We start from the raw sequence: 24083 nt of genomic DNA on the forward strand, positions 1-24083 counted from the left end.
CAAGCAAACATCAATTTTGAAGTAAAATTGTGTGGACAAAGAATGTCACCTGCCACTTCAGTAAACAAAGGATGTTGCAGCCATCAAGTCGTCAGCCACTGCAGCCACCCCTGATGGTGCACCTGAGGGGAACTCAGGGTGGAGAGAAACAGATACTGGCCCTACATAGTTAAGGTGCACATCAAAGGAATAATTTCAGTAAGCTCAGACTCTTGCATCTTCCCATACATAGAAAAGCATTAAACTCATTAACTTGAGATGTCTCTTTTTTCTTTAGTTAACAGTAATCTTTTGATGTTCTGACTACGTGGGTTTCGGGGTGGGTTTTTTTTGGCAAAAACTCCTATCTATCCTGGCTCTGCTCTTACCTCTTTAGAACAGTCCCTCAGAGCTATCTGAGAGGCTATATCCGGGGTTTAAGTCCTCAGTAAGTCCATCAAATAAAACATAACCCTCAACTTTTAGGTTGCGCATTTTTTTCAGTTAACGATAGTAATGTTTCTCTAAATCCTTACTTCAGGTTATCACAACACATGGACATCTAAGTTTTCAGTCCCCTATTATACACAGAAGCTAAAGCAGCACAGAAATAACATTATTTGAGTATTTACTATGTTCTGGGAATTTTTCTAAGTCCTTTATGAGTATTATTTAAATGCTCACAAAAAATTCATATAAGGTATGTAGGACTGCTATCCCATTTTACAGATAAGGAAAATAAGGACCCAAGAAGTAAAGTAACTTGTTCAAGACCCCTCACATAGCACAGCATTATTGTAGACAGAAAGTACCAAAAGTTCTTAAAATTACATTTTAAATTATTTTCTGAGAACTTACTATATGTTTGTCTATGGTTTAATAGTGTCTTTGGACAAGTTTGTTGAAATATAATTTGCATACAATAATTTACCCTTTTTGTCTATTTGGCTCAATGAGGTTTTTTTTTTTTTTTTTGAGGTACACAGGCCTCTCACTGCCGTGGCCTCTCCTGTTGCGGAGCACAGGCTCCAGACGCACAGGCTCAGCGGCCATGGCTCACGGGCCCAGCCACTCCCTGGCATGTGGGATCTTCCCGGACCGGGGCACGAACCCGTGTCCCCGGAATCGGCAGGCGGACTCTCAACCACTGCGCCACCAGGGAAGCCCGGCTCAATGAGTTTTGACAGATGTATACAGTCATGAAATCACAACCACAATAAAATATATAACATCTTCATCATCTCAAAAATTTTCCACGTGCCCTTTTGCAGTCATGCCCAGCCCACGGCAATCACTGATCTTTCTTCTGTCACTATAGTTTTGTCTTTTCTAGAATATCACACAAATGGAATCGTACACTATGTAGTCTTCTGTGTCTGGCTTCTTTCATCTTGCATAAGTCTTCTGAGGTTCATCTATGTTATTGCCAAGTATCAGTAATTTGTTCCTTTTTCTTGCTTGGTAGTATCTCACAGTATGGATATATGACAATCTGTTTATCCATTCACAAGTAGATGAAGATTTGGGTTGTTTCCAGTTTGGGGCTATTTTAAGTAAAGCTTCCATGTATATTCATGCATACGTCTTTGTATGGACATACGTTTAATGTCTCTTGGGTAGAGAGCTATGAGTGGGGCTGCTTGGCTGTATGGTAAGCTTACACGCACCTTCATAAGAGACTGACGAACTGTTTTCCAAAGAGGCTGGACCATCCTGCATTCTCAACAGAAACGTATGCAAGCTCTACTTGCTTTATATTCTAAACAGCGCTTGGTTTTGACAGGCTTTTTAATTCTAGACATTCTAATGGCATCTCACTGTGGTTTTAATCTGCATTTCTCTAATGACTAAGGATGTTGAGCATCTTTTCATGTGCATAATTGCAATCCATAAATCTTGTTTGGTGAAGGTCAAAATGTTTGTCCATTTTCCTGTTGAAATGATTTTCTTACTACTGAGTTGTTAGAGTTCTTTCTTTAAGCAGACAGGCACTTTGCAAATTCTTTCTCTCAGTCTCTGGCTTGAACTTTTAGTTCCTTAATAATATATTTTAAATGTATTCCTTAACAATATAGTTTTTAATAAACTTTATTTTTAGAAGTTTCAGATTTACAGAAAAATGGAGAAGATAGTACAAAGAGTCCCCATATAACCCCATACCCGCTTCCCCGTTTTTAACATCTTACATTACTATGGTACATTTTTTATAATTAATAGCCATTTTTTAAGTTTCTATCTGATAGTTGCAACGTCCTGGTCATTCCTGGGTCTGGTTCTACTGACTGCTTTTTCTCTTGGTAGGTTAATTTTCTTTTCCCTTTTTATTCTGCATATCTTACAGATTTTGATTAAACACAAAACACTGTATACAGAAAAGCAGCTGAGACTGACGTAAATGAATTTACTTCTGGAATGGGCATATCTCTTCTGTTGTCAGGCTATTACTGTGAGTGCTTAAGTTAATCTAAGAGTACTGAGGTGGGTGTGTGTTTTGCTGATGCTATAGTAACTTTTGGTACAGCAAAAACTATGAATTCTTCTAGCAGTGGATTCCAGCCACCTTATGTTTAATGTGAGATCTGGGGTAACAGAGGGTTTTTCTTAGAGTTCCTGTTCCACACCAATACATGGTGGGGTCAAAGGAGTTTTCTTTATCCTCCTGCTGCAGCCTCTGTCTTTGACAGACCTTGTGCACCTGAGCTTCAGAAGTGAGGCTTTCTCAGCATCCCTTCCTCTTCTCCCTATGAATGACAGCCAGTCTCTACCTTGCACCACTGGTGGATCCGTGGATCATGAATCCAAGCCTGCTCCTCCCCAGCTGATGGGCTTTATCCAGCATCAGTGCAGGGCTGAGACAGTATATTTTCTATCACTATTCCAACAATTCCAACAAAAACTTTGCCTGGATCCAGGTTTGGGCAGGTTTCTTGCCCATCCCTGCCTATGACAGCTTTTGTGTCCTATGACAGAAGTTCTGGGACACTGGTGGATTTTGTGCCTGTCTCCGAGGGGTAGAGTTCGTCATCACCTACATGCCTGCACCACTGACAAGCTTCCTCTGGTTTCCTGCCCCACTCATTCTTTCTCATGAGTATTGAGTTGAAGGCCTATGGTAAAAAGTGGTAAGTACTGATAGATACAGATCCTCTTTGTATCTGGCGTCCCTGACAATTTAAAATTGTCATGTCAGCCCATACTAGCTTTCAAAAATTCACAAAAATTTTACTTGTTGTCTTCACATCTGCTTTGATGGCTGCTAACCCTCCTTCTCGGGCCCTGCTAAAGACAAAACAATGATGTGTCCCTTCTCTCCTTGGAATTTAGATCATCTGACTACCTTTAGAACTCAGGTCTCTGATGGGACCAAAAATAGGCACAATACTGTACATTATCCACCTTTTTCTCATGGTTAATGTGGGACCAGTGTATTCCTGTGGCTTTCTACACCGTAAATGAAAGCAGAACTCTAGAGTTAAATATTATTTAAAACAAGTTAATGATCCTATAGGACTTTACAGTATAGCCAAAGGCTTTCTCATTATTTTGAAACTTTCCTTTCCTTCTTTCCAACAAAATTAAGCCTCATATTCAGTATGTGAGTCTTTTTTCAGACTCAAATGATATGAAGGTATCCTAGGAATATTCCCATTAAGACACAGTGTTCACAGATGTAACATGGGCTGAGTCTTACTGGAATTGAATAATATGTCAGCTAATTCTTCAGAAGAGGCTAATTCCCTCTTTTATAATTAAGGCCTAGAAGACAGCCTGCTTCTCCAAGTTTATAATTGCTACTCAATTTCAAATATCTATTCTTAATTTCAATTGCAAAATAAGACCATTAAAACACATGAACCTAAGCAAAGGGGATACTTATTACAAATGACTAAATAGATTTTTTAAGCAAACAAATCAAGACTTACATATGACCCAAAAAGGTACCTTTAAAAGTAATTTTTGTAATTAGTGCTGCAATGAACATTGGGGTGCATGTATCCTTTCGGACTATTTACAATAGCCAAGACATGGAAGCAACCTAAATGTCCGTCAACAGAGGAATGAATAAAGATGTGGCACATATATACAGTGGAATATTAGCCATAAAAAGGAATGAAATAATGCCATTTGTAGCAACATGGATGGACCTAGAGATTATCATACTAAATGAAGTCAAACAGAGAAAGACAAATAGTATATGATATCACTCATATGTGGAATCTAATTAAAAAAAAGATACAAATGAACTTATTTACAAAACAGAAGCAAACTTACAGATATCAAAAACAAACTTAGAGTTACCAAAGGGGAAACGTGGGGGCAGGGATAAATCAGGAGCTTGAAATGAACATACACACACTACTATATATAAGATAAATAACTAACAAAGAGCTACTGTAGGGCTTCCCTGGTGGCGCAGTGGTTGAGAGTCCGCCTGCCAATGCAGGGGACACGGGTTCGTGCCCCGGTCCGGGAAGATCCCACATGCCACGGAGCAGCTGGGCCCGTGAGCTATGGCCGCTGAGCCTCCGTGTCCGGAGCGTGTGCTCCGCAACGGGAGAGGCCACAACAGTGAGAGGCCCGCGTACAGCAAAACAAAAAAAGAAAAAACAACAAAGAGCTACTGTATAGCACAGGGACCTCTACTCAATATTCTGTGATAACCTATATGAGAAAAAAATCTAAAAAAGAATGAATATATACATATATCTATAACTGAAACACTTTGCTGTACACCTGAAACTAACACAACATTGTAAATCAACTATAACCCAATAAAATTAAATTTAAAAAAAAATTTTAAAATAAGAAATGTTTTAAAAATACTTTTTGTTGGGAGACAATGCTTATTAAAACAGTAGAGCTATGTACATGATCAAGATATTAATAAATCGTCTCTCCTGAAAAATGCACAGTTCTAAGAAAATCAGACTTGTCTCGTGATAGTCACATTTCTGTTTTGTCTTACTTTTTATTTGATTGTTTGGTATTTGGGACTAAAATAGGACTACCCCACTAACTAACTTGTTTACCAAAATGACTTTCAACTGTTTCCAAATCCCACCTCAAACACCAAATATGCCATTATGGATATTCAAAAACTGTGCTGGAGGCTAAGAAAGCAACTCAAATTAACTTCAAGAAGTGTTCCAAGAAAGAAAAGAATCATTTGATTAAATGCCTGCTTCCAATACTATTCTCCACTTTGTCTAAAAGAATAAAAGCCCCGATCTTAAGAACTTATCTTAAACTAAAATCACAAGTTATGTATTTATTAGCAAAGACATTAATTCAGTAAAAACTCCTGAAAAGCAGAACCAAAGAAAACCAATATTTGCTTTGCAGTGTATGTACCACAGTAACAATCATACAGAGTTAATGATGGCTACTCACTTCATCAGTGAATGCTCAAGATTAACAGGGACTTTTGTCACCAAACTGGTGTGATTTAATTTATATATGACTTTCTTTCCAGTCTCCTTTTGCCAATCAGTATTTGTAATGCATGTGGAAAGAATGAAGGAATTCTCCTTATCTTAAATCAAACACGAAATATGGATTCATTCTACCGTAAGTCTATGAAATTTACACTTATTAGTATGCGATTAAATTTTAAAAATAAAGTAAAACTCTCTAGGACATATCCACTCCCTACCCCACAACTATGCCTCATTTTTCCCACCTATAAAACAAGGATAGCAAAAATAGCATCTTCCTCAGAGACCTGTGATGAGGATTGAATGAAATAATGTGATAAAGCACTCTTAGCAAATAATATAGACTGTTATCACTATTATTATCCTGCACAAGGGAGGTGGTTCGAGGAAGAAGAGAAGTCCTCCCCTGATGTGAAGAGAAAAATCAGACGTAGCCATAAATAATTCACATAAGGTTGAATCAAGAATAAGTCTAAATTTCACAGTGAATGAAATCAAAGCACAGTGAAAGGTGTTCAGACTACAGGGTGAGTTCCCTACTCTAGGAAGCTCTTGCTTTTTCAATTTGCCTGCTTTCAAAAGAACACCATCCCTCTCCCCGTTGCCCTACAAATCACTCTTAATATAATTTAGCATGTGCATCCCCAAACAGCAATCTTGGGGATAACAAAGAAGATCATGCTTCCTATCAGGGAGCAGGACTAATATGCCTCAGCAGGTCAAGCATGTCACTGTCACAATGTTTTAATAAACAATCAGAAGATTCAATTCACCCCCATTTTCAAGGTAAGTATATCAATACAAGGAACCATATTAACAGAGATAAACATATGGCCCAAACTGCTGTGCCAAGAAGTGGTGGTGAAAACTCTGATTTAAAATGATACAGCAAGGGGCTTCCCTGGTGGCGCAGTGGTTAAGAGTCCACCTGCCAATGCAGGGGGCACGGGTTCAAGCCCTGGTCCGGGAAGATCCCACATGCCGCGGAGCAACTAAGCCCATGAGCCACAACTACTGAGCCTGCGCTCTAGAGCCTGACAGCCACAGCAACTGAAGCCCACGCTCCTAGAGCCCACGCTCCGCAACAAGAAAAGCCAGCCACCGCAATGAGAAGCCCACGTACTGCAATGAAGACCCAGTGCAGCCAAAAATAAACATAGATGAAATAAATAAATTTATTTAAAAATAAATAAAGGGCTTTCCTGGTGGCACAGTGGTTGAGAGTCCGCCTGCCAATGCAGGGGACACGGGTTCGTGCCCCGGTCTGGGAAGATCCCACATGCCACAGAGTGGCTGGGCCCGTGAGCCATGGCCGCTGAGCCTGCGCGTCCGGAGCCTGTGCTCCGCAACAGGAGAGGCCACAACAATGAGAAGCCCATGTACCGCTAAATAAATAAATAAATAAAATAAAATAAAATAAAATGACACAACAATAAAACTCAAAGTTAATGTCACCAACCTAACTCCAACTCTCCACCACCTCTCCGTAATGAAGTAGGTCGCAAAAGAGTAAACTATTTTGCATACCCTCTGGCTCCACTCTAATCTATAATGGATGCAATATGCATATCCTGAATTTTTCTCCTACTGTGCAAACCAGAGATACAGGGGGTTCGTGCAATCCCAGATAGCAACGAATCCCCTCTTTTCTTTAGATGCCTTATCAATGACAGGGACTAGAGCACTGAACTTGGATGCAATTAGCAATTCACTGAATTATCGTTTTTTTCTTTCACATTTAGGTAGAGCTATTTTTCACCTTAACTGGATCCTGTAGTTAGCAAGTTCTAAGAATTGCTCAACGGTTTTTTATGTAAAATATTTTCCTCTTCATAAAGATTATCTACTGCTTTATTACTTTCTGGCCATGAAAATATTGCTGCTACTTAATGCAGTACTATTTTTGTCAATCAAGAGTTTCCCAAAGGAGGACCTCCTAATCCAGTTCCATTCTGCATTGATATATGGTTACTTTAAAGTGCCTATATATTTATTGCGTGATTGATGGCCAGCTTGGGAAGCGTTGGGTGCACCCATTTCTACACACTGAGCTGAATTCAGCACCTGAGGTAGGCATTTCTTCCAGAAACACACCATTCTGTACCCCATCTTTAATCCTTGCTTCAACGACCTTTTCAAAAAGTAATTCTTTTTGACCTGTCAACACATGTTTAAATGTAAATCAAGGATTTGTTATAACAATATTTCTTACAGAGTTTTCCAACTTCATCTTTGTTACAATTGGGCTACTGTTTCTATGCAAAGCCAAACATTCAAATTAAAATGAACGCCACTTCAATTTCTTTTGTAAGGGTTTTCAGTTTAACATGGCATCTGGCAAGCAGCCCCCATCTGTATTGTCCACCAACAGGTCTTGGGTAGGGTGAGGGCAGGAAGGGAGCAGACTAGTTGATGAGGGAGTATAAGGGGGTGGGGGGAGTGGGAGAGTGGGAGGATGAAGGAAAAGAATATAATTCTAGAATCTGGGAGCAATTTCCCGAACTATACTTAGGGGGAAAAAAAGCCCATTTTGGCTGTGAAAACAGTAAAATCAATAAAGATTCAAGTTAACCTCTCACCCCCCTCAGAGTCTCTGCCCTCTGGTTCAAAAACAAAATGTCTGCAAAACCAGAAAATTCAATCGTTACCCACAACTATGTGGCTGTTGTCTTTTGAGCAAGAAGGGTGCGGGGCTGGTCCCCACATCTCACTGCTGTCGCTGCCTCTCTTGCTTGTCTAGACAGAGACGGCAACTTCCAAAAAGCTATTGGCAGGAAGTCAACTGTAATAATATCATGACAACAACTGCCACAGTAGTTACCAAACTGAAGGTAAATGTCAAACATCGTTCCTGAAAGAAAAGCTATGTAATGTAAAAGAATGTCACAATAATCTGGGAGTAAGATCACAAAATTCCTCCTCTCACACTCAGGTGGCTTCAAAAGAGAACACTTAAGGATGGTTTCATGTTAGGAAATTTGTTCATGCAATACATCACAACATTAGGCCCAGGAAGAAAAAGACTTTCAATTACTTTTAAGTTGCTACAAAGGTATTTAATAGAATCAAATATCCATTCCCAATAAAAATGCCTACAAAATTAGGAAAACAAAGATGCTTTTCAACATCATGAAGAGTATCTTTTTTTTGGGGGGGTTGTGTTTTTTTAACATCTTTATTGGGGTATAATTGCTTTAAAATGGTGTGTTAGTTTCTGCTTTATAACAAAGTGAATCAGTTATACATATACATATGTTCCCATATCTCTTCCCTCTTGCGTCTCCCTCATGAAGAGTATCTTAAGCTGAGAGCCGATGGCAGAATAATAACAAAATACTTGTAGCATGTCCATTAAAATTTGGAATAAGACAAGAACATCTAATTATCACTATTATTTAACAATGCTACATAAATTCTAGCCAATGCAGTAGGACCAGAACACAGAAATAAAAGCTGTAATTCCTGTAAAGTAGGTGATAAAATTATCACCTGTGTATGATTACATATAACATTAGAACTCCATCTTTTTTTTTTTTTTTTTTTGCGGTACGCGGGGCTCTCACTGCTGTGGCCTCTCCCGTTGCGGAGCACAGGCTCCGGACGCGCAGGCTCAGCGGCCATGGCTCACGGGCCCAGCCGCTCCGCGGCATGTGGGATCTTCCCAGACCGGGGCACGAATCCATGTCCCCTGCATCGGCAGGCAGACTCTCAACCATTGCGCCACCAGGGAAGCCCAGAACTCCATCTTATATCATGTCCCAAAATAAATTTCAGATGAATTAGAGTTAAATGTAAACCTAAAACCAAATAAATTAATTAGAGATGTAGGTAAATATTAACTGATCCTGGACTAAAGAAGGGATTTATTATAAGAATAAAAGTAATCACAAAAATAGATTGATTATACTTCTCCGTTAAAAAAAAAGGTTCAATACAATCCCTATCAAATTACCAATGGCATTTTTCACAGAACTAGAACAAAAAAATTTTACAATTTGTATGGAAACACAAAAGACCCCGAATAGCCAAAGCAATCTTTTTTTTTTTTTTTGATTGATTTGAGTCCTCTCCCTTTTTTTCTTGATGAGTCTGGCTAAAGGTTTATCAATTTTGTTTATCTTCTCAAAGAATGAGCTTTTAGTTTTATTGATCTTTGCTATTGTTTTCTTTGTTTCTATTTCATTTATTTCTGCTCTGATCTTTATTATTTCTTTCCTTTTACTAACTTTGGGTTTTGTTTGTTCTTCTTTCTCTAGTTGCTTTAGGTGTAAGTTTAGATTGTTTAAATTTTTTAATTAAATTATTTGTTTATGGCTGCGTTGGGGTCTTCATTACTGAGCACCGGCTTTCTCCAGTTGTGGCAAGTGGGGGCTACTCTTCGTCGCAGCGCGTGGGCTTCTCATCGTGGTGCCTTCTCTTGTTGCCCAGCACAGGCTCTAGGTGTGCGGGCTTCAGTAGTTGTGGCACGCAGGCTCAGTAGTTGTGGCTCGCAGGCTCTAGAGCACAAGCTCAGTAGTTGTGGTGCACGTGCTTAGTTGCTCCATGGCATGTGGGACCTTCTCGGACCAGGGATCGAACCTGTGTCCCCTGCATTGACAGGTGGATTCTTAACCACTGTGCCACCAGGGAAGTCCCCAAAGCAATCTTGAGAAAGAAAAACGGAGCTGGAGGAACCAGGCTCCCTGACTTCATACTATACTACAAAGCGACAGTAATCAAGACAGTATAGTACTGGCACAAAACCAGAAATATAGGTCAATGGTACAGGATAGAAAGCCCAGAGATACCACGCACCTATGGTCACCTAAGCAATGACAAAGGAGGCAAAAATATACAAGGGAGAAAAGACAGTCCCTTCAATAAGTGGTGCTGGGAAAACTGGACAGCTACATGTAAAAGAATGAAATTAGAGCACTCCCTAACACCAGACACAAAAATAAACTCAAAATGGATTAAAGACCTAAATGTTAAGGCCAGACACTATAAAACTCTTAGAGGAAAACATAGGCAGAACACTCTTTGACATTAATCACAGCAAGATCCTTTTTGACCTATCTCCTAGAGAAATGGAAATAAAAATAAACAAATGGGACCTAATGAAACTTAAAAGCTTTTGCACAGCAAAGGAAACCATAAACAAAATGAAAAGACAACCATCAGAATGGGAGAAAATATCTGCAGACAAAGCAACTGACAAAGGATTAATCTCCAAAATATACAAACAGCTCATACAGTGCAATACATAAAAAACAAACAATCCAATCAAAAAATGGGCAGAAGACTTAGACATTTCTCCAAAGAAGACATACAGATGGCCAACAAACACATGAAAAGATGCTCGACATCACTAATTATTACAGAAATTCAAATCAAACTACAATGAGTCGTCACCTCATACCAGTCAGAATGGCCATCCTCAAAAAATGTACAAACAATAAATGCTGGAGAGCGTGTGGAGAAAAGGGAACCCTCTTGTACTGTGGGAGGAATGTAAATTGATACAGCCACTATGGAGAACAGAATGGAGGTTCCTTAAAAAACTAAAAATAGAACTACCATATGACCCAGCAATCCCACTACTGGGCATATACCCAGAGAAAACCATAATTCAGAAAGAGTCATGTACCACAATGTTCACTGCAGCACTATTTACAATAGCCAGGACATGGAAGCAACCTAAGTGTCCATTGACAGATGAATGCATAAAAATGTGGTACATATACACAGTGGAGTATTACTCAGCCATAAAAAGGAATGAAATTGGGTCATTTGTAGAGACGTGGGTGGACCTAGAGAGTGTCATACACAGTGAAGTAAATCAGAAGGAGAAAAGCAAATATCATATAATAAAGCATATATGTGGAATCTAGAAAAATGGTACAGATGATCTTATTTGCAAGCAGAAATAGAGACACAGACCTAGAGAACAAATGTATGGATACCAAGGGGGAAAGGGATGCGGTGGGAGGAATTGGGAGACTAGGATAGACACATATACATTACTGGTACTATGTATAAAATAGAGAGCTGATGGGAACATACTGTATAGCACAGGGAGCTCTACCTAATGCACTGTGGTAACCTAAATGGGAGGGAAGTCCAAAAGGGAGGGGATATCTGTATGTGCATGGCTGATTCATTTTTGTTGTGCAGTGGAGGCTAACACAACAGTATAAAGCAACCATTCTCCAATTAAAAATTAATTTAAAAAAAGAGAAAGGAAAACCTAAAAGGCAAATGGTAAATTGAGTAAAATATTTTCAATTATTATAACAAACAAATTATGTACATTATTGTTATTTAAACAGCTTTCTGAAATTATGGAAAGAACATTTAGCCTCAACAGAATCATAAGGACATGAACTAATAATTTAAGATAGGCCTTCATATTGAGAATAACTTTATAATCACAAGATTTTGTATTATACAACAAAGATTAGCCAGATGTTTTGAGGAATTACTGTCAGTTATTCTTTGAGGCACTTTTCATATACTGTCTCTCTGATTCAACGCCCTTAAGAAGTAGGTAATATTATACCCATTTATAGATGAGACAACTGAGTTTTAGAAAGATTAAATAATTTGTCCAAGTAAATGGTAAAAAAGAATGTAACTTCAATTCTATCCAAGTCTGTACCCTCTATATTCCTCCAGTCCGGAAGAAACAACTAAAATTATTGATAAGGTGGAATACATAGGAGTTTTAAAATTTGGACATCCAAAAATAAATCATTAAAATCTAAGGTAAACCACACTCTGAAAAATCTCTGCAACCTCTATGCAACAATGATTATTTTCCTTAATATATAAAGAGCTCTTGCCAAGCAACTGGAAGTGGTCTAAGACCAACAGAAAAAACAGGCAAGTACAGTGAATAAGCAATACATAATTATAAAAGCCACAAACATGAAATTATGTAAATCAATAATCTAAGAAATGTCATTCAAAGAATGATGAAATATTATTTCTCAAACATGACATTTTCAAATTATGAAGAAATGTAAATAATCAATAATAACATGGGTGAGGTTTCAACCCAATAAGAAAATGGTTAAATTAATTATGGTGCTAAACTAAGATGGAATATGTCTTAGCATTAAAATCACTTTTCAAATGATATCTGCCAACATAGGACTAGCCTTATCCTTACTCTTATCCAATACCAGATTTATGCATGTGTACAAGACAGAAATTCTAATTCATAGGTGATTTTTAAAGAAATACACTGTAGTGTTAGAAACTGTAAAACAGACCATTTTAAATTTCTTCTCAGTCTGCTTCAGTGTTCTCCAAATTTTCTCAATTCAGTCTATTTACTTTTCAATCAGAAATATTTTCAAAATTGTATTAGAAACAATGATTTATTCACTATCAGTAAGAGCCCTTCAAATTTGTGAAGTTCTTTTAGAATTTACAAAACAACCTCATAAAAATTATCCCATTTAATTCACACTACAACCTTTTGAGATAAATACTGGCATTATTTTACAGAAGAAATAACGTTTCTTAAACTAAAAAGATCACATTTCCTCATGTCTTCCAAGGACAGGGCAGAGAGAAAGGGCAGGCAAAGAAGGGGCCCTTAAAACAAAATGAAATTTTAAATTATGAACAAGACCTATAGAAACTCTAAACAATGTCAGTGATAAAACACTTCTCCCTGAAAAAAACCTTTTGTTGTCCTAACTTCTAGCTGTCACAGTTACTGTCGAGTTTCAATGGCATTTACATTCGCTTCAAATTAGCATCTTCAAATTAGCGGGCCTCTCACTGTTGTGGCCTCTCCCACTGCGGAGCACACGCTCCGGATGCGCAGGCTCAGCGGCCATGGTTCACGGGCCCAGCCGCTCCGCGACATGTGGGACCCTCCCGGACCGGGGCACGAACCCGTGTCCCCTCCATCGGCAGGCGGACTCTCAACCACTGCGCCACCAGGGAAGCCCAAATTAGCATCTTTTATTACCTGTCCTTTTATAGGCAGTGTCCTACCTGGGAGTTAATTCACAGAACTCCTGGTTATATGGTTGGCACCAACCCACGAACTTTGTTATAAGAGTCCTTTCCAAAATAAGTTTGTAGGACTTCCCTGGTGGTGCAGTGGTTAAGAATCCGCCTGCCAATGCAGGGGACACGGGTTCAATCCCTGGTCCAGGAAGATTCCACATGCCGTGGAGAAACTAAGCCTGTGCACCACAACTACTGAGCCTGTGCTCTAGAGCCCGCGAGCCATAACTACTGAGCCCGTGTGCCACAACTACTGAAGCCTGTGCGCCTAGAGCCCGTGCTCCGCAACAAGAGAAGCCACCGCAAGGAGAAGCCAGTACACCACAATGAACAGTAGCCACCGCTCGCTGCAACTAAAGAAAGCCCGGGTGCAGCAACAAAGACCTAACACAGCCAAAAGTAAATTAATTAATTTAAAAAAAATAACTTAAAAATAAATAAATAAGTTTGTAAAAGTTGTCATGTCTCTCCCATGGTACTACATGAATAAGTTAAACTGTAGATTGAAAATAAACAATGATAGCATCGTGATTTGTAAAAACAAAACAGAAAAACGTGAAACTTGAGTTAGTTCAATTCCATTATTCTTATGACCACTTAGAGTTTTTATATGTGTTGAAAAGTCAAAACAGTGAAACAGAGTACAAACTGCAAGGTGCAATATGTTAGTTTGGTTAAGTGCAAATTCTATTTTATAGATGAAATGTTTTTATTAAATTTGAATTCTTTAAAAATGAAATATATTCCTTATTTTAACTGTTAACTGTTTAAAACTACAGAAGAAATCAAGAAAATAATTGCTGTGTATTATTCCATGACTTTTACTTAAAATAGCTTTGTCAAATAGAGGTAGGGTGTTAAAAAATATGGGTGTCAAATACAACAGGTACACTTCCAGTCTTATTATAAAATTATCATATGCTCTAGGGAAAATATCTTAAAATTCGGATTTTGGTAAAGAATACAATGCTGATTGTTTTCCTCATCTTTTGGACATGTTCCAAATGAAGTAGGTCTTATTTTGTTTGTATTTATAACTTTATGGAAACATAACAGTAAGGTTTTAAGAGCTCATCAGACCATTTATTTCAATTAGAAGCAGTAATGAAATCTCTTTAAATTATTAGATGTCACTTAGTCTCTATGTAAGACGGATTGTATGCTTAATGCCTTTTGGCATGGTCCACAATTATTTGCCCTTAATACTTCTTATATTGACTGAAAACAAGGATTCCCTTCCTACTTCTCCCAGGCGCCCTCAAGTCCAAATCAGCGGTTGATCTGAAATAGCATTTTTCATAAAACTTAGAAAATAACTGTTAAAAACTTTTTAACTCAAGTGTTAGCAATAGTATAATAAGCCTTAGCTATAGCTAAGGACTCGATGCTGTTTCTAGCTCTACACAGACTATAACCTTGAAAAGTTATACCGATCATGGTCCTGGGTGTACTTTCCCTCACCATGGGCAATGTTCTTCCAAATACCTTAGGATATCCCTTGTTAATTTCAAGCACCAGCGTTGGTTGAGTCCGTGTCATCTGACTTACCTTACTTCAAGAAAATTCATTTCAGAACATATTTCTGGTGAACTGGAATCTAATTACTTACATAATCTGAAAAAATGTGCTTTTTTATCAAAATTTCTTTCTTATTTTTCATGGCATGCGTTAGACAACTACCTAAGAGCAGACAAGGTTCATGAGGCCCCACCCTTAGTACTGCTAACCCTGCCCTGAGCACCTTTTCCTCATTGAACAGTGAGGAAGGAAGAATGAGCACAACTGAGACCTTTAAGACTGGAGATGCCAGTGCAGAGAAAAGAGCTTTCTTTTTTTTTGACCTTTTTAATTTTAATAAAAATATGAAAATAATAATACGTACCAAGAAGGAATAGCTGTATTTTTCTTCCCATCCACAGAGGCAGTAGTTAAGAGTGTGACCTTGGGCAAGTTGTATGACCTTGGGCAGGTTGCTTAACCTCTCTCTTTTTTTTGCTCCTTTTTTATCTTCCTTTTTTTTTTTTTTTGCGGTACGCGGGCCTCGCACTGCTGTGGCCTCTCCTGTCGTGGAGCACAGGCTCCAGACGCGCAGGCTCAGCGGCCATGGCTCACGGGCCCAGCCGCTCCGCGGCATGTGGGATCTTCCCGGACTGGGGCACGAGCCCGTGTCCCCTGCATTGGCAGGCGGACTCTCAACCACTGCGCCACCAGGGAAGCCCTTAATCTTCCTTTTTTAAAAAATTTTCATTGCAGTATATTTGCTTTACAATGTTGTGTTAGTTTCTACTGTACAGCAAAGTGGGTCAGTTATACATACATACATACATATATATATATATATATATATATATATATATCCCCTCTTTTTTGGATTTCCTTCCCATTTAGATCACCACAGAGCACTGAGTAGAGGTCCCTGTGCTATACAGTAGGTTCTCATTAGTTATCTGTTTTATACACAGTATCAATAGTATATATGTCAATCTCTCACTACCAGGTGACAGTTTTGAACATTCCAACCGAATTTTGAAAATCTAATTTTTGAAGTTTTTACAAATAATTTTCATTATTGTATCCTCAGGCCTGCAGAAATGACTCCGTATCACTGGTACTAAAAATGTACTGCTGATTAATTACCAAATCCCCCTACTATCAGGAGTAAGACCTGGGCCAACAGGCTTTTCTGTACACAGCCAAGACATGACCGCTATGATGGTGGCTGAAATGTCTAAGCAAGGACAGGTACGGGGTGGCAGGAGCCAGGCTACCCATCTGGCAAATGTTGTTTGCTCAATGCCTGCTAATATCCACAAGCTTGGTTATAAGAGTCATTTTCTAAAATAAGTTTGTAGAAGTTGTCATGTCTCCCATGGTACTACATGAATCAGTCAAACAACAGACTGAAAATAAACAGTGATATTAGCACCATGAAGGCAGAGACATTCTTGGGAGAAGGAATATTTACTGTCATTTCAGCTTCTGCCAGGACCCAAGGCACAACTCCAAAGGACGTAAGCATGTTCTCTGCCAACCTCTCTTTCCTTTCTAAATATTCTTTCTATATCCTTCACCCTGGCCCCAAAAAACAGAAGCCCTCATGCCACCTGTCTCTCCAAACACCTCCATCCCAAGCCATCTCTCCCCAAAATCCATGAATAACACTGTTACCATGAGAGTCTTATTACTTACGGTAATTAAATTCACACTGAGGCGTGAATGAAGCTTAACACTCCTACAGCATTTTTAAAATAACATTATATTAACTCAGCTCTACTTGGTAGTGTGTGGCAAGGAGATATTTTTCAGTGAAGAAGTCTGTACACCTTCCCCGTCCACCATCTACCCTAGAGCCTGCCTTCCGCTTTTCCAAGTCTGCTAGAAAACAGGATATTTTTACAGTCCCATACAACCCACATCTACCACAACCCCCAGGAACAAGCACTGCCAAACTTACAGGATGCAATACAACATCACACGTAGCTTGTAACCTGCAGCGCAAACATAGGAATGGTGAGAGTACTTTCTATTCACGTAGAGCTATATATATCCTACAAGCATTATTGTATAACGTTTACATTTAGGCATAGCTATAAACACCAGATGCATAATACCTAGTATTTGTATATTAACGCAATACGCTCCATAAACCTCTAATCTCTCCATCTCCCCCCTCACTGGTATCATGTGAGCAGACAGAGAAATGAGGGCTCTTCAACGCCATCCCCACAAAGTTCCCAGTCTCCTCATCCACCCTTCCTCTCCGCCCCTCTGTCATGGAGAAGGCATCCCCCCACACACTGGAAGTGTGTTCCCCTTTTTTTTCCAGTGCTCTGGACACAATTCCCTCCCACCTCCTTGATCTCTTGGGTGGTCTCCCTTCTCCCACATCTTCACCCGCTCCCTCTCTCTGGCTCCCTCCCACCAACACTTAGACATGCTGTAGCTTCTCTCATCCTTAAAAAAGAAATACAAATTCACAAAACTCTTCCCTTGACTCAAATTCTCCCTTCTTCCTCCAGCTATAGCTTTAGTCTATTTTCTCAGTCTGACTTCATTAAAAAGTTGCCTATAGTACATCCAGACAATGGACTATTACTCAGCGCTAAAAACAAATGAGCTATCAAGCCATGAAAAGACACAAAGGAATCATAAATGCCTATCACCAAGTGAAAGAAACCAATCTGAAAAAGTTATATACTATGTAGCCTTTCCAAATATGTGACGTTCTAGAAAAGGCAATACTGTGGAGAGAGCAAAAAATCATTGCTTGCCAGGAGTTGGGGGAAAAGAAGAATGAATGGGTAGAGCACAGAGGATTTTTAGGGCAATGAATATACTCTGCACGATACCATAATGATAGCTACATGTCATTCATTATACATTTGTTCAAAGTCAAGAATGCACACCACCAAGAGTGACCGCCTAATGTAAGCTATGAACTTTAGGTGATTATAATGTATCAAGGTAGGTTCATCAATTGTAACAAATGTCCCACTTCTGGTGGGAGTGAGGAACACTATGCATGTGTGGGACAGGGGTATATAGGAACTCTCTGGACCATCCTCTCAATTTTTCTGAGAACCTAAAACTGCTCTTTAAAAAAAATTAAATCTTAAAAACAAAAGTTGTCTATGCTCCCTGTTTCCACGTCCTCTCATTGGTCCATCACTTGAACCTGCTATTTCAGAGGTCCCCACTGGCACGGCTGCTACTTCCCATGGCATAGATACATTTAGTTCTTGTCCTGCTTGACTGGTCTCTGACCTCCTGACCAGTCCCTCCTCCTTGAAGCGCCACTGCTTCCACTGACTCACCCTTTCTGCCTCCCTCGAAGGTTCTTCGTCCTCTGTCCACCTCCCAAATCCTGGTATTCCCCAAGGTTCTGTCCTGGTCCCTTCTCCCTTCTCCCTCTACAGATCACTCGTATTTGTGGCTTCAATGTGCCGACTACTCCCAAATCTGTATCTTTTGTCCCAGCAACTCTCCTCTGCTCCACAACTGTATTTCCAACTGCCAACTAGACAAATATGTTCAAATATGCCTCCGGCATCAGTATATTTAAACCTGAAGGCAACATCTCTGTTTCCAAACTTGCTCTTCTCCTGGGCCTCTTGCTCAGGAAAGGGCATCGCAATCCTAAATCAGAAATCTACACGTCATCCCAACCTCTCTCCCCTCATCCCTGTCGTCCAAACAATCATCCAGTCCCAGCAATTCTACCCCTCAGTTACCTCCATGGCGCCTCCCAGCCTGTCGCCACGCAGTCCAGGCTGCCGGCAAATCTCTCCTGACACTGCAACCTCGTCCTAATCATTTCCTCTATCTCTGGTCAGGATCCATCAATAGCTCCCCTCTCGAGATACACTCCAGCGCCTACATATTACTCCAAGGCCAGCCAGGACCAGCCCCTGCCTGTCTCGCCATCTCTTGCCACTTCTTCCAAGCATTCCGTGCTCCAGCCAGGCTGAATTCCTTTAAATTCCCGGTGCCCTGCTGCACTTCTTCCCTTTCTGGCCCTTTGCACACACTGTTCTCTATACCTAGAACACTTGTTCCCTTAGGACCCTCCTCTCCTTCAGGCTAAACCCTCCATCCTTCAGTTCTCAGACCAAAGGCCAGTTCTAGAAAGTCTGCCATGATCCCCCTCCCCGCAAACTAGGTTGGAAGCAATCACTTATACTTTATCATTGTTGTTCATCCCATTTTATGTCTTCCCCGCTAGATCCCAAGTTCCTTGAAGGCAGGACTTCTGCATCCTGCCAATCACAGTAACCTGGAGCCTGGCAGAGCCTCAGCATAGAGAAGCTTGATAAAGTATCGAGAACATGTACACAAAGCTTTTCCTAATCCTTACTTTGTGAAAACATATCCCCACTTCATTAAGGTAGAAATCACAGCAGTCGGAGAAGCTAAGGACAGAGCAGAAGAGGGATTCATCCAATGTTTTTAGATTTCAAGCAGCGCTCTTTCCAAGCTCCTGGTTTTCCAAAGCTGGATTGCCTTGGTACAGAGAGAAACTTACTTTTCTTACATTTTAACTCACCTAAAAGAGGAAAGTGGAAACTGCTGATAAGACAATGAACACAGCACTGCAGCACAGTGCCCGGTAACATTAACTGTTATTGGGGCAAATACCACAATCCTGCAGTCCTTTCAAGTAATTCCTGGGAAAATTCCTCAACTTACTTTCCTCTGTAAAGATTCACTATTCCTGCCTTGATCACCCTACATAAAATCCGCTTTCAAACCATCTAATATTCTCACCAAAGTACAAAAAAATTACAAGGATCAGCCATGCAAAGACTATAAAGGAGACGTGAGGCCTCTCTAACAAGCAGAATTCCAAATGCACAGAATGAACACTGTGTTCTGATCATGACAGAGCCAAGGAATCTGGAGAAATTAAAAAGTGGATCACACTTTAAAGAAGAGTCCTGGGCTTCCCTGGTGGCGCAGTGGTTAAGAATCCGGCTGCCAATGCAGAGGACATGGGTTCAAGCCGTGGTCCGGGAAGATCCCACATGCCGCAGAGCAACTAAGCCCACAACTACCTGGGCGCCACAACTACTGAGCCTGTGCTCTAGAGCCCGTGAGGCACAACTACTGAAGCCCGCGTGCCTAGAGCCCGGGCTCCGCAACAAGAGAAGCCACTGCAATAAGAAGCCCGTGCACCACAACGAAGAGTAGCCCCTGCTCACTCTAGCTAGAGAAAGCCCGTGTGCAGCAACAAAGACCCAATGCAGCCAAAAATTAATTAATTAATTAATTAATTTAAAAAAAAGAGTCCTAACACTGTTGCAGAAAACAACTTCTTAGATCATTTAAAATCCAAAATTTAAGAAGCAATGCATACGTAGGCAACAAATTCAGAAAAAGCAACATGATCTGGCACTGTACATGTGCATGCTCAGTTTGGGGTACATTAATTGTATTTTAGTTTCTATTTCAGTGTGTGTTTTTCTTGTAACAAATACATGAAGTGACAGAATTTTTTTTACACTTAAATTCGTCAGCTCCATTTTTTTGGTCCCCACTTGGAGCATTGATGAAGGAGGTACACAAACACTTCTGGCCCCATTTTATTCTTCTTCTCTTTGAGAAATTACGTATGTGTAGAAAGTGAATGAGGGTATATTTTTACTATCAAACATTATTGTTATGGGATTTATATAGAAGTTGACAGAAAGTATTATTTACAAAAGTAAATAGTACTACAATGTAAGTCGAAATTTTCTTCGATAAATTGCACTTACTCAAATGCACTACCATCTCACACACTGATCTAGGCAGGAATGCGCAGTCCAAAGCCAATGCCCAGACATTCATGTCCTTAGAACCCTCTTCCACTTATCCTTTTCAGCTTCTGACTTTGATATCGAGGCCTTTTTAAGCATCAGAATCAAAATGTGTTACATCATCCCCACCTGCAGCCCACACTCTCCTCTACCCACCCAGCCCCGTACCCAGCTCTTCTGAAGAAGCAGCAAGCCCTAGTGATATGAACTTGTACCCAGCATCCCTTTCTGGCCAGGACTTGACCTCTGCCCTCACCAGGTGCCCAGGAGCTCACACTCTCTCAGCCTAAGCCCACCTCACTTCCCAGGATGTAATCACAAAAGTCTGACTGGCCTTGAACTCCTTTGACCTGCCATCTCCAGGAACGAGCCTTTATTTTACACTGATGTCAGAGTCACTGTATACACACTACACGTATCTCCACCTCTACCTGCCTGGGAAAACTGTGTTCTCCCCTTCATCGCCCTGTTTGGGGCACATAGCAGAAACACAGTCAGAGTGGGTAACTGGAACATGTGTTTAACTTAAGGCAAACTGTCCTCCGGACTTGCCCTCTTTATATAGCTCATACAAAACAAATTTATACTCTTAAGCAGGTTATCTCAGTTGCCTGTCTTACAAGATAACCTATGGATAATATTAAACCTTCTATTCTCATCTACCCTAGATATTTTTATCTACTTTTTACAAAGTTTTCTCTTGAACTTCCTTAAATCCAGACGTTATGACCGTAACTTACGACTATAAAGCAACGCAAGTGCCCTAGACAAGCACACAACATTTGGATTATCCGCACACAACATTTGGATTACCCGCATGTCTCTGCTGCGGTGCTGTGTCTACTCCCCTCCAGCTACAGCATCCTTGCCACCATTCTCCGCTGGGCTTCTCTCTATGTCTTGACTTTCCCACTGAGGTGCTCCTTTTCCTGGGCAACTCCAGGCAAGCTTGAGGATTACACATACTGTTTACTTCTCCCTTTCAAGTCAGGACCCTCTACCTGGATGGCTGCAGAAGCCTGAACTGAACAGACTCAGCTGGTGGCCGAGCTCTTGTAAGAAATTAAGACTTTCCGTAGTTAATTATTAAAGGCCCAAATCCACAGTTCAGCCTTCCTCACAGATCGGCTGCCATACTTTCCCAGCTTCTCCCCAGGGAAGTCCTCACTGGTGACAGAAAATCTCACTTCCTTGTGCTGTGCTCTCCTTTCCTACATGAGAATCCACTCAGGCTTTCTAGAAGTCACAGCTGTACCTGCTTCATCTCATCTGGATTAATAATCAACCAAACCGGTGACCCAGCACAGAACTCAGGAGCACGCCCTCAGTGACCCCATTACCACCAATGTCCTTAGCACCCATTACCTCCCTACACTTAAGCTGAAGGAACTTATCCCAAGCGGACTGACTTGTGTTTTGTTAACTTTTCCCCTAGACTGTTCATGTCAATCGTTCACTTTTCAAATTTGCAGCTGGGATTCCACTTTATGGAATTGAGAGCAACAGGGCATCATTTCTCACTCTTTGAAGGAAAGGGTCGGCCAATTTCCCTTGGGAGCTTCTCAAAAAGGTGAGAAAAAGAAAGGTCGAGAACAATGTGGGTTTTAACCAGTCTTCTGGTACCTTCACACCCAAACACTCCCACGGAGGGTATCATGACTGTCCCGTGCTCCTGGAGAAGCACCGCGCACCCAGTTCCTGACCGAGCCTACGCGGACACTTGGTCCTAGTTTAGAAGTAACGCCTGGGTGAGGGATCCTGTCGTATCAACCGTTGGTGGCACCGGGAAGCAAGGGATAAAAAGCGAACACAGAAAGAACCCAGAAGAGAATCCCAAATACCCAGAGCCTCCTCGTCTCCCGTCGTTTCCTGGGAAAAGCGGGCTGCCAAGCCTGGGCAGGAGCGGCCGGGCCGCGTCCCTCCCGCCGCGCGCCCACGCCGCCTCCTTACCTTGCGGGAGTACGGGGGCTTGCTCAGGTGGATGCCGTCGCGGACGAGCTTATCCCTGATCATGATCTTCAGCTTCAGCTTCGGGTAGCTCACCAGCTCCCTGCCGCGAGGGGCGGTCGTCAGGCTGCGGGGGTCCTCGCGGGGGCTCTGGGCCTGGCCGCCGCAAGGCTCCCCCCGGCGGCGAGTGGGGACGGCGACCGAAGGCGGCCCGGGTGGCGCGGGCGGCGGCTGCGGCTCCAGCGTGAAGTAGAGGCCGGCGGCGGCGGCGTCCTGCTCTCGCAGCCGGCGCACGGCCTCCAGGATGCGACGCCGGTGCGCGGGCGCCAGCACCCCGATGGCGTCCAGGTCTGGGTCCCCGATCTGCTTGCACACCTCCAGGTCATCGTAGCCGTTATCCACGAAGGACTCCGCGTACTGCGGGAGCTGCAGCGCTTTCAGCCACTCGTAGACTATGTTGGTGCACATGGTGGGACTGGAACCCCCGCCGGCAAACGGCGTCCCAGCGCCCGAGCGGCACGGGCGGCACCAGTTCTGAGAACTTTTAATCCTCTCCTCCAAAGGGAAAGAAAAAAATCTCAGTGAAGTTTTCCTTTTAAAGAAAAGGATAGGGCCGGAGACAGAAAGCCATCAGAAGCCTGAAGAGGGAGAAGCGGAAAAGCGGCAAAGTGAATTCCCCAAGCAGCCTGGAGCTCGCAGGCACTGGCGGCTGGGGGAGCCGCTCCGCGCCGCCCCTAGATTCTCCGCCGCCGCCGCCGCCGCCGGCGCCTAGGGGAGGGGCGCGCGGCGGGCGCGCGAGGGGGCGGAGGCGGGCGGGGCCCGGGCACACCCCTCGGACCCGCGCGGGGTCAGCGGCGCATCGCGCCGCCCAGGACTTTCCGCAGCCCGGACCTTCCTAGGACTGCGCGCCGCATCTCAGTTTCTGGCCGCCGCCGTTGGCGTCTGAACGCGCGCCCCACGCTGCGGAGGCAGCTCCTCGGCGCAGATCCGCGTCCGCCCTGGAGCGCCTCGTCTTCGCTAGTGCAAGTCACTGTCGTCCTCCTAGCGGAGAGGGGGTGTCTCCTAAACTGCCGGGCTCCCGCGGATGCCTTGGATTGCTTTTCACATTTGTTTTTAATCCGCTTTCTCTAGCTCGTGGAAATCTCTGCGCTCACTTCTTCCCGAACCTCTCTGGCTGCAGCCTGCGCGCTCGCCGGTCGCCCACGGGCACTTCCCCAGGCTGGGAGAGGCTGGGAGAGGCTGGAAGGTCAAGTTTCCCTTCTCCTTTCCCGATCCGCGTTGGATCCCCCTTGCTCGGAGCCCGCGCGCAAGGCCGGAGCCCGGCGTTCTGGCTTCTCCCAGGAACGGCCGCTCGGCGCCCGGTCGCGGCGCTTTGGCTCGGCGGGTGGGCGCGACGCGGGGACCGCCCGTTTCAGCCGGCGCT

At 42.2% G+C, this 24083-nt stretch overlaps 1 protein-coding gene across 1 annotated transcript in view; it reads right to left on the reverse strand.

Moving 5' to 3' along the window:
• The window catches only part of SAMD5 (sterile alpha motif domain containing 5), a gene marked incomplete at both ends in the record, with an annotated part of 53275 nt that extends 30147 nt beyond the window's left edge, over nt 1-23128 (reverse strand). The window contains one exon of the mRNA XM_082855297.1: nt 22664-23128. Coding sequence (XP_082711423.1) covers nt 22664-23128 — 465 coding nt within the window. The remainder of the gene's footprint in view (nt 1-22663) is intronic.
• Between the last annotated feature and the right edge of the window lie 955 nt (nt 23129-24083).

This window comes from Leucopleurus acutus (genome assembly GCF_964270905.1).
Source record: "Leucopleurus acutus genome assembly, chromosome: 15".
Classification (NCBI taxonomy): Eukaryota; Metazoa; Chordata; class Mammalia; order Artiodactyla; family Delphinidae; genus Leucopleurus; species Leucopleurus acutus.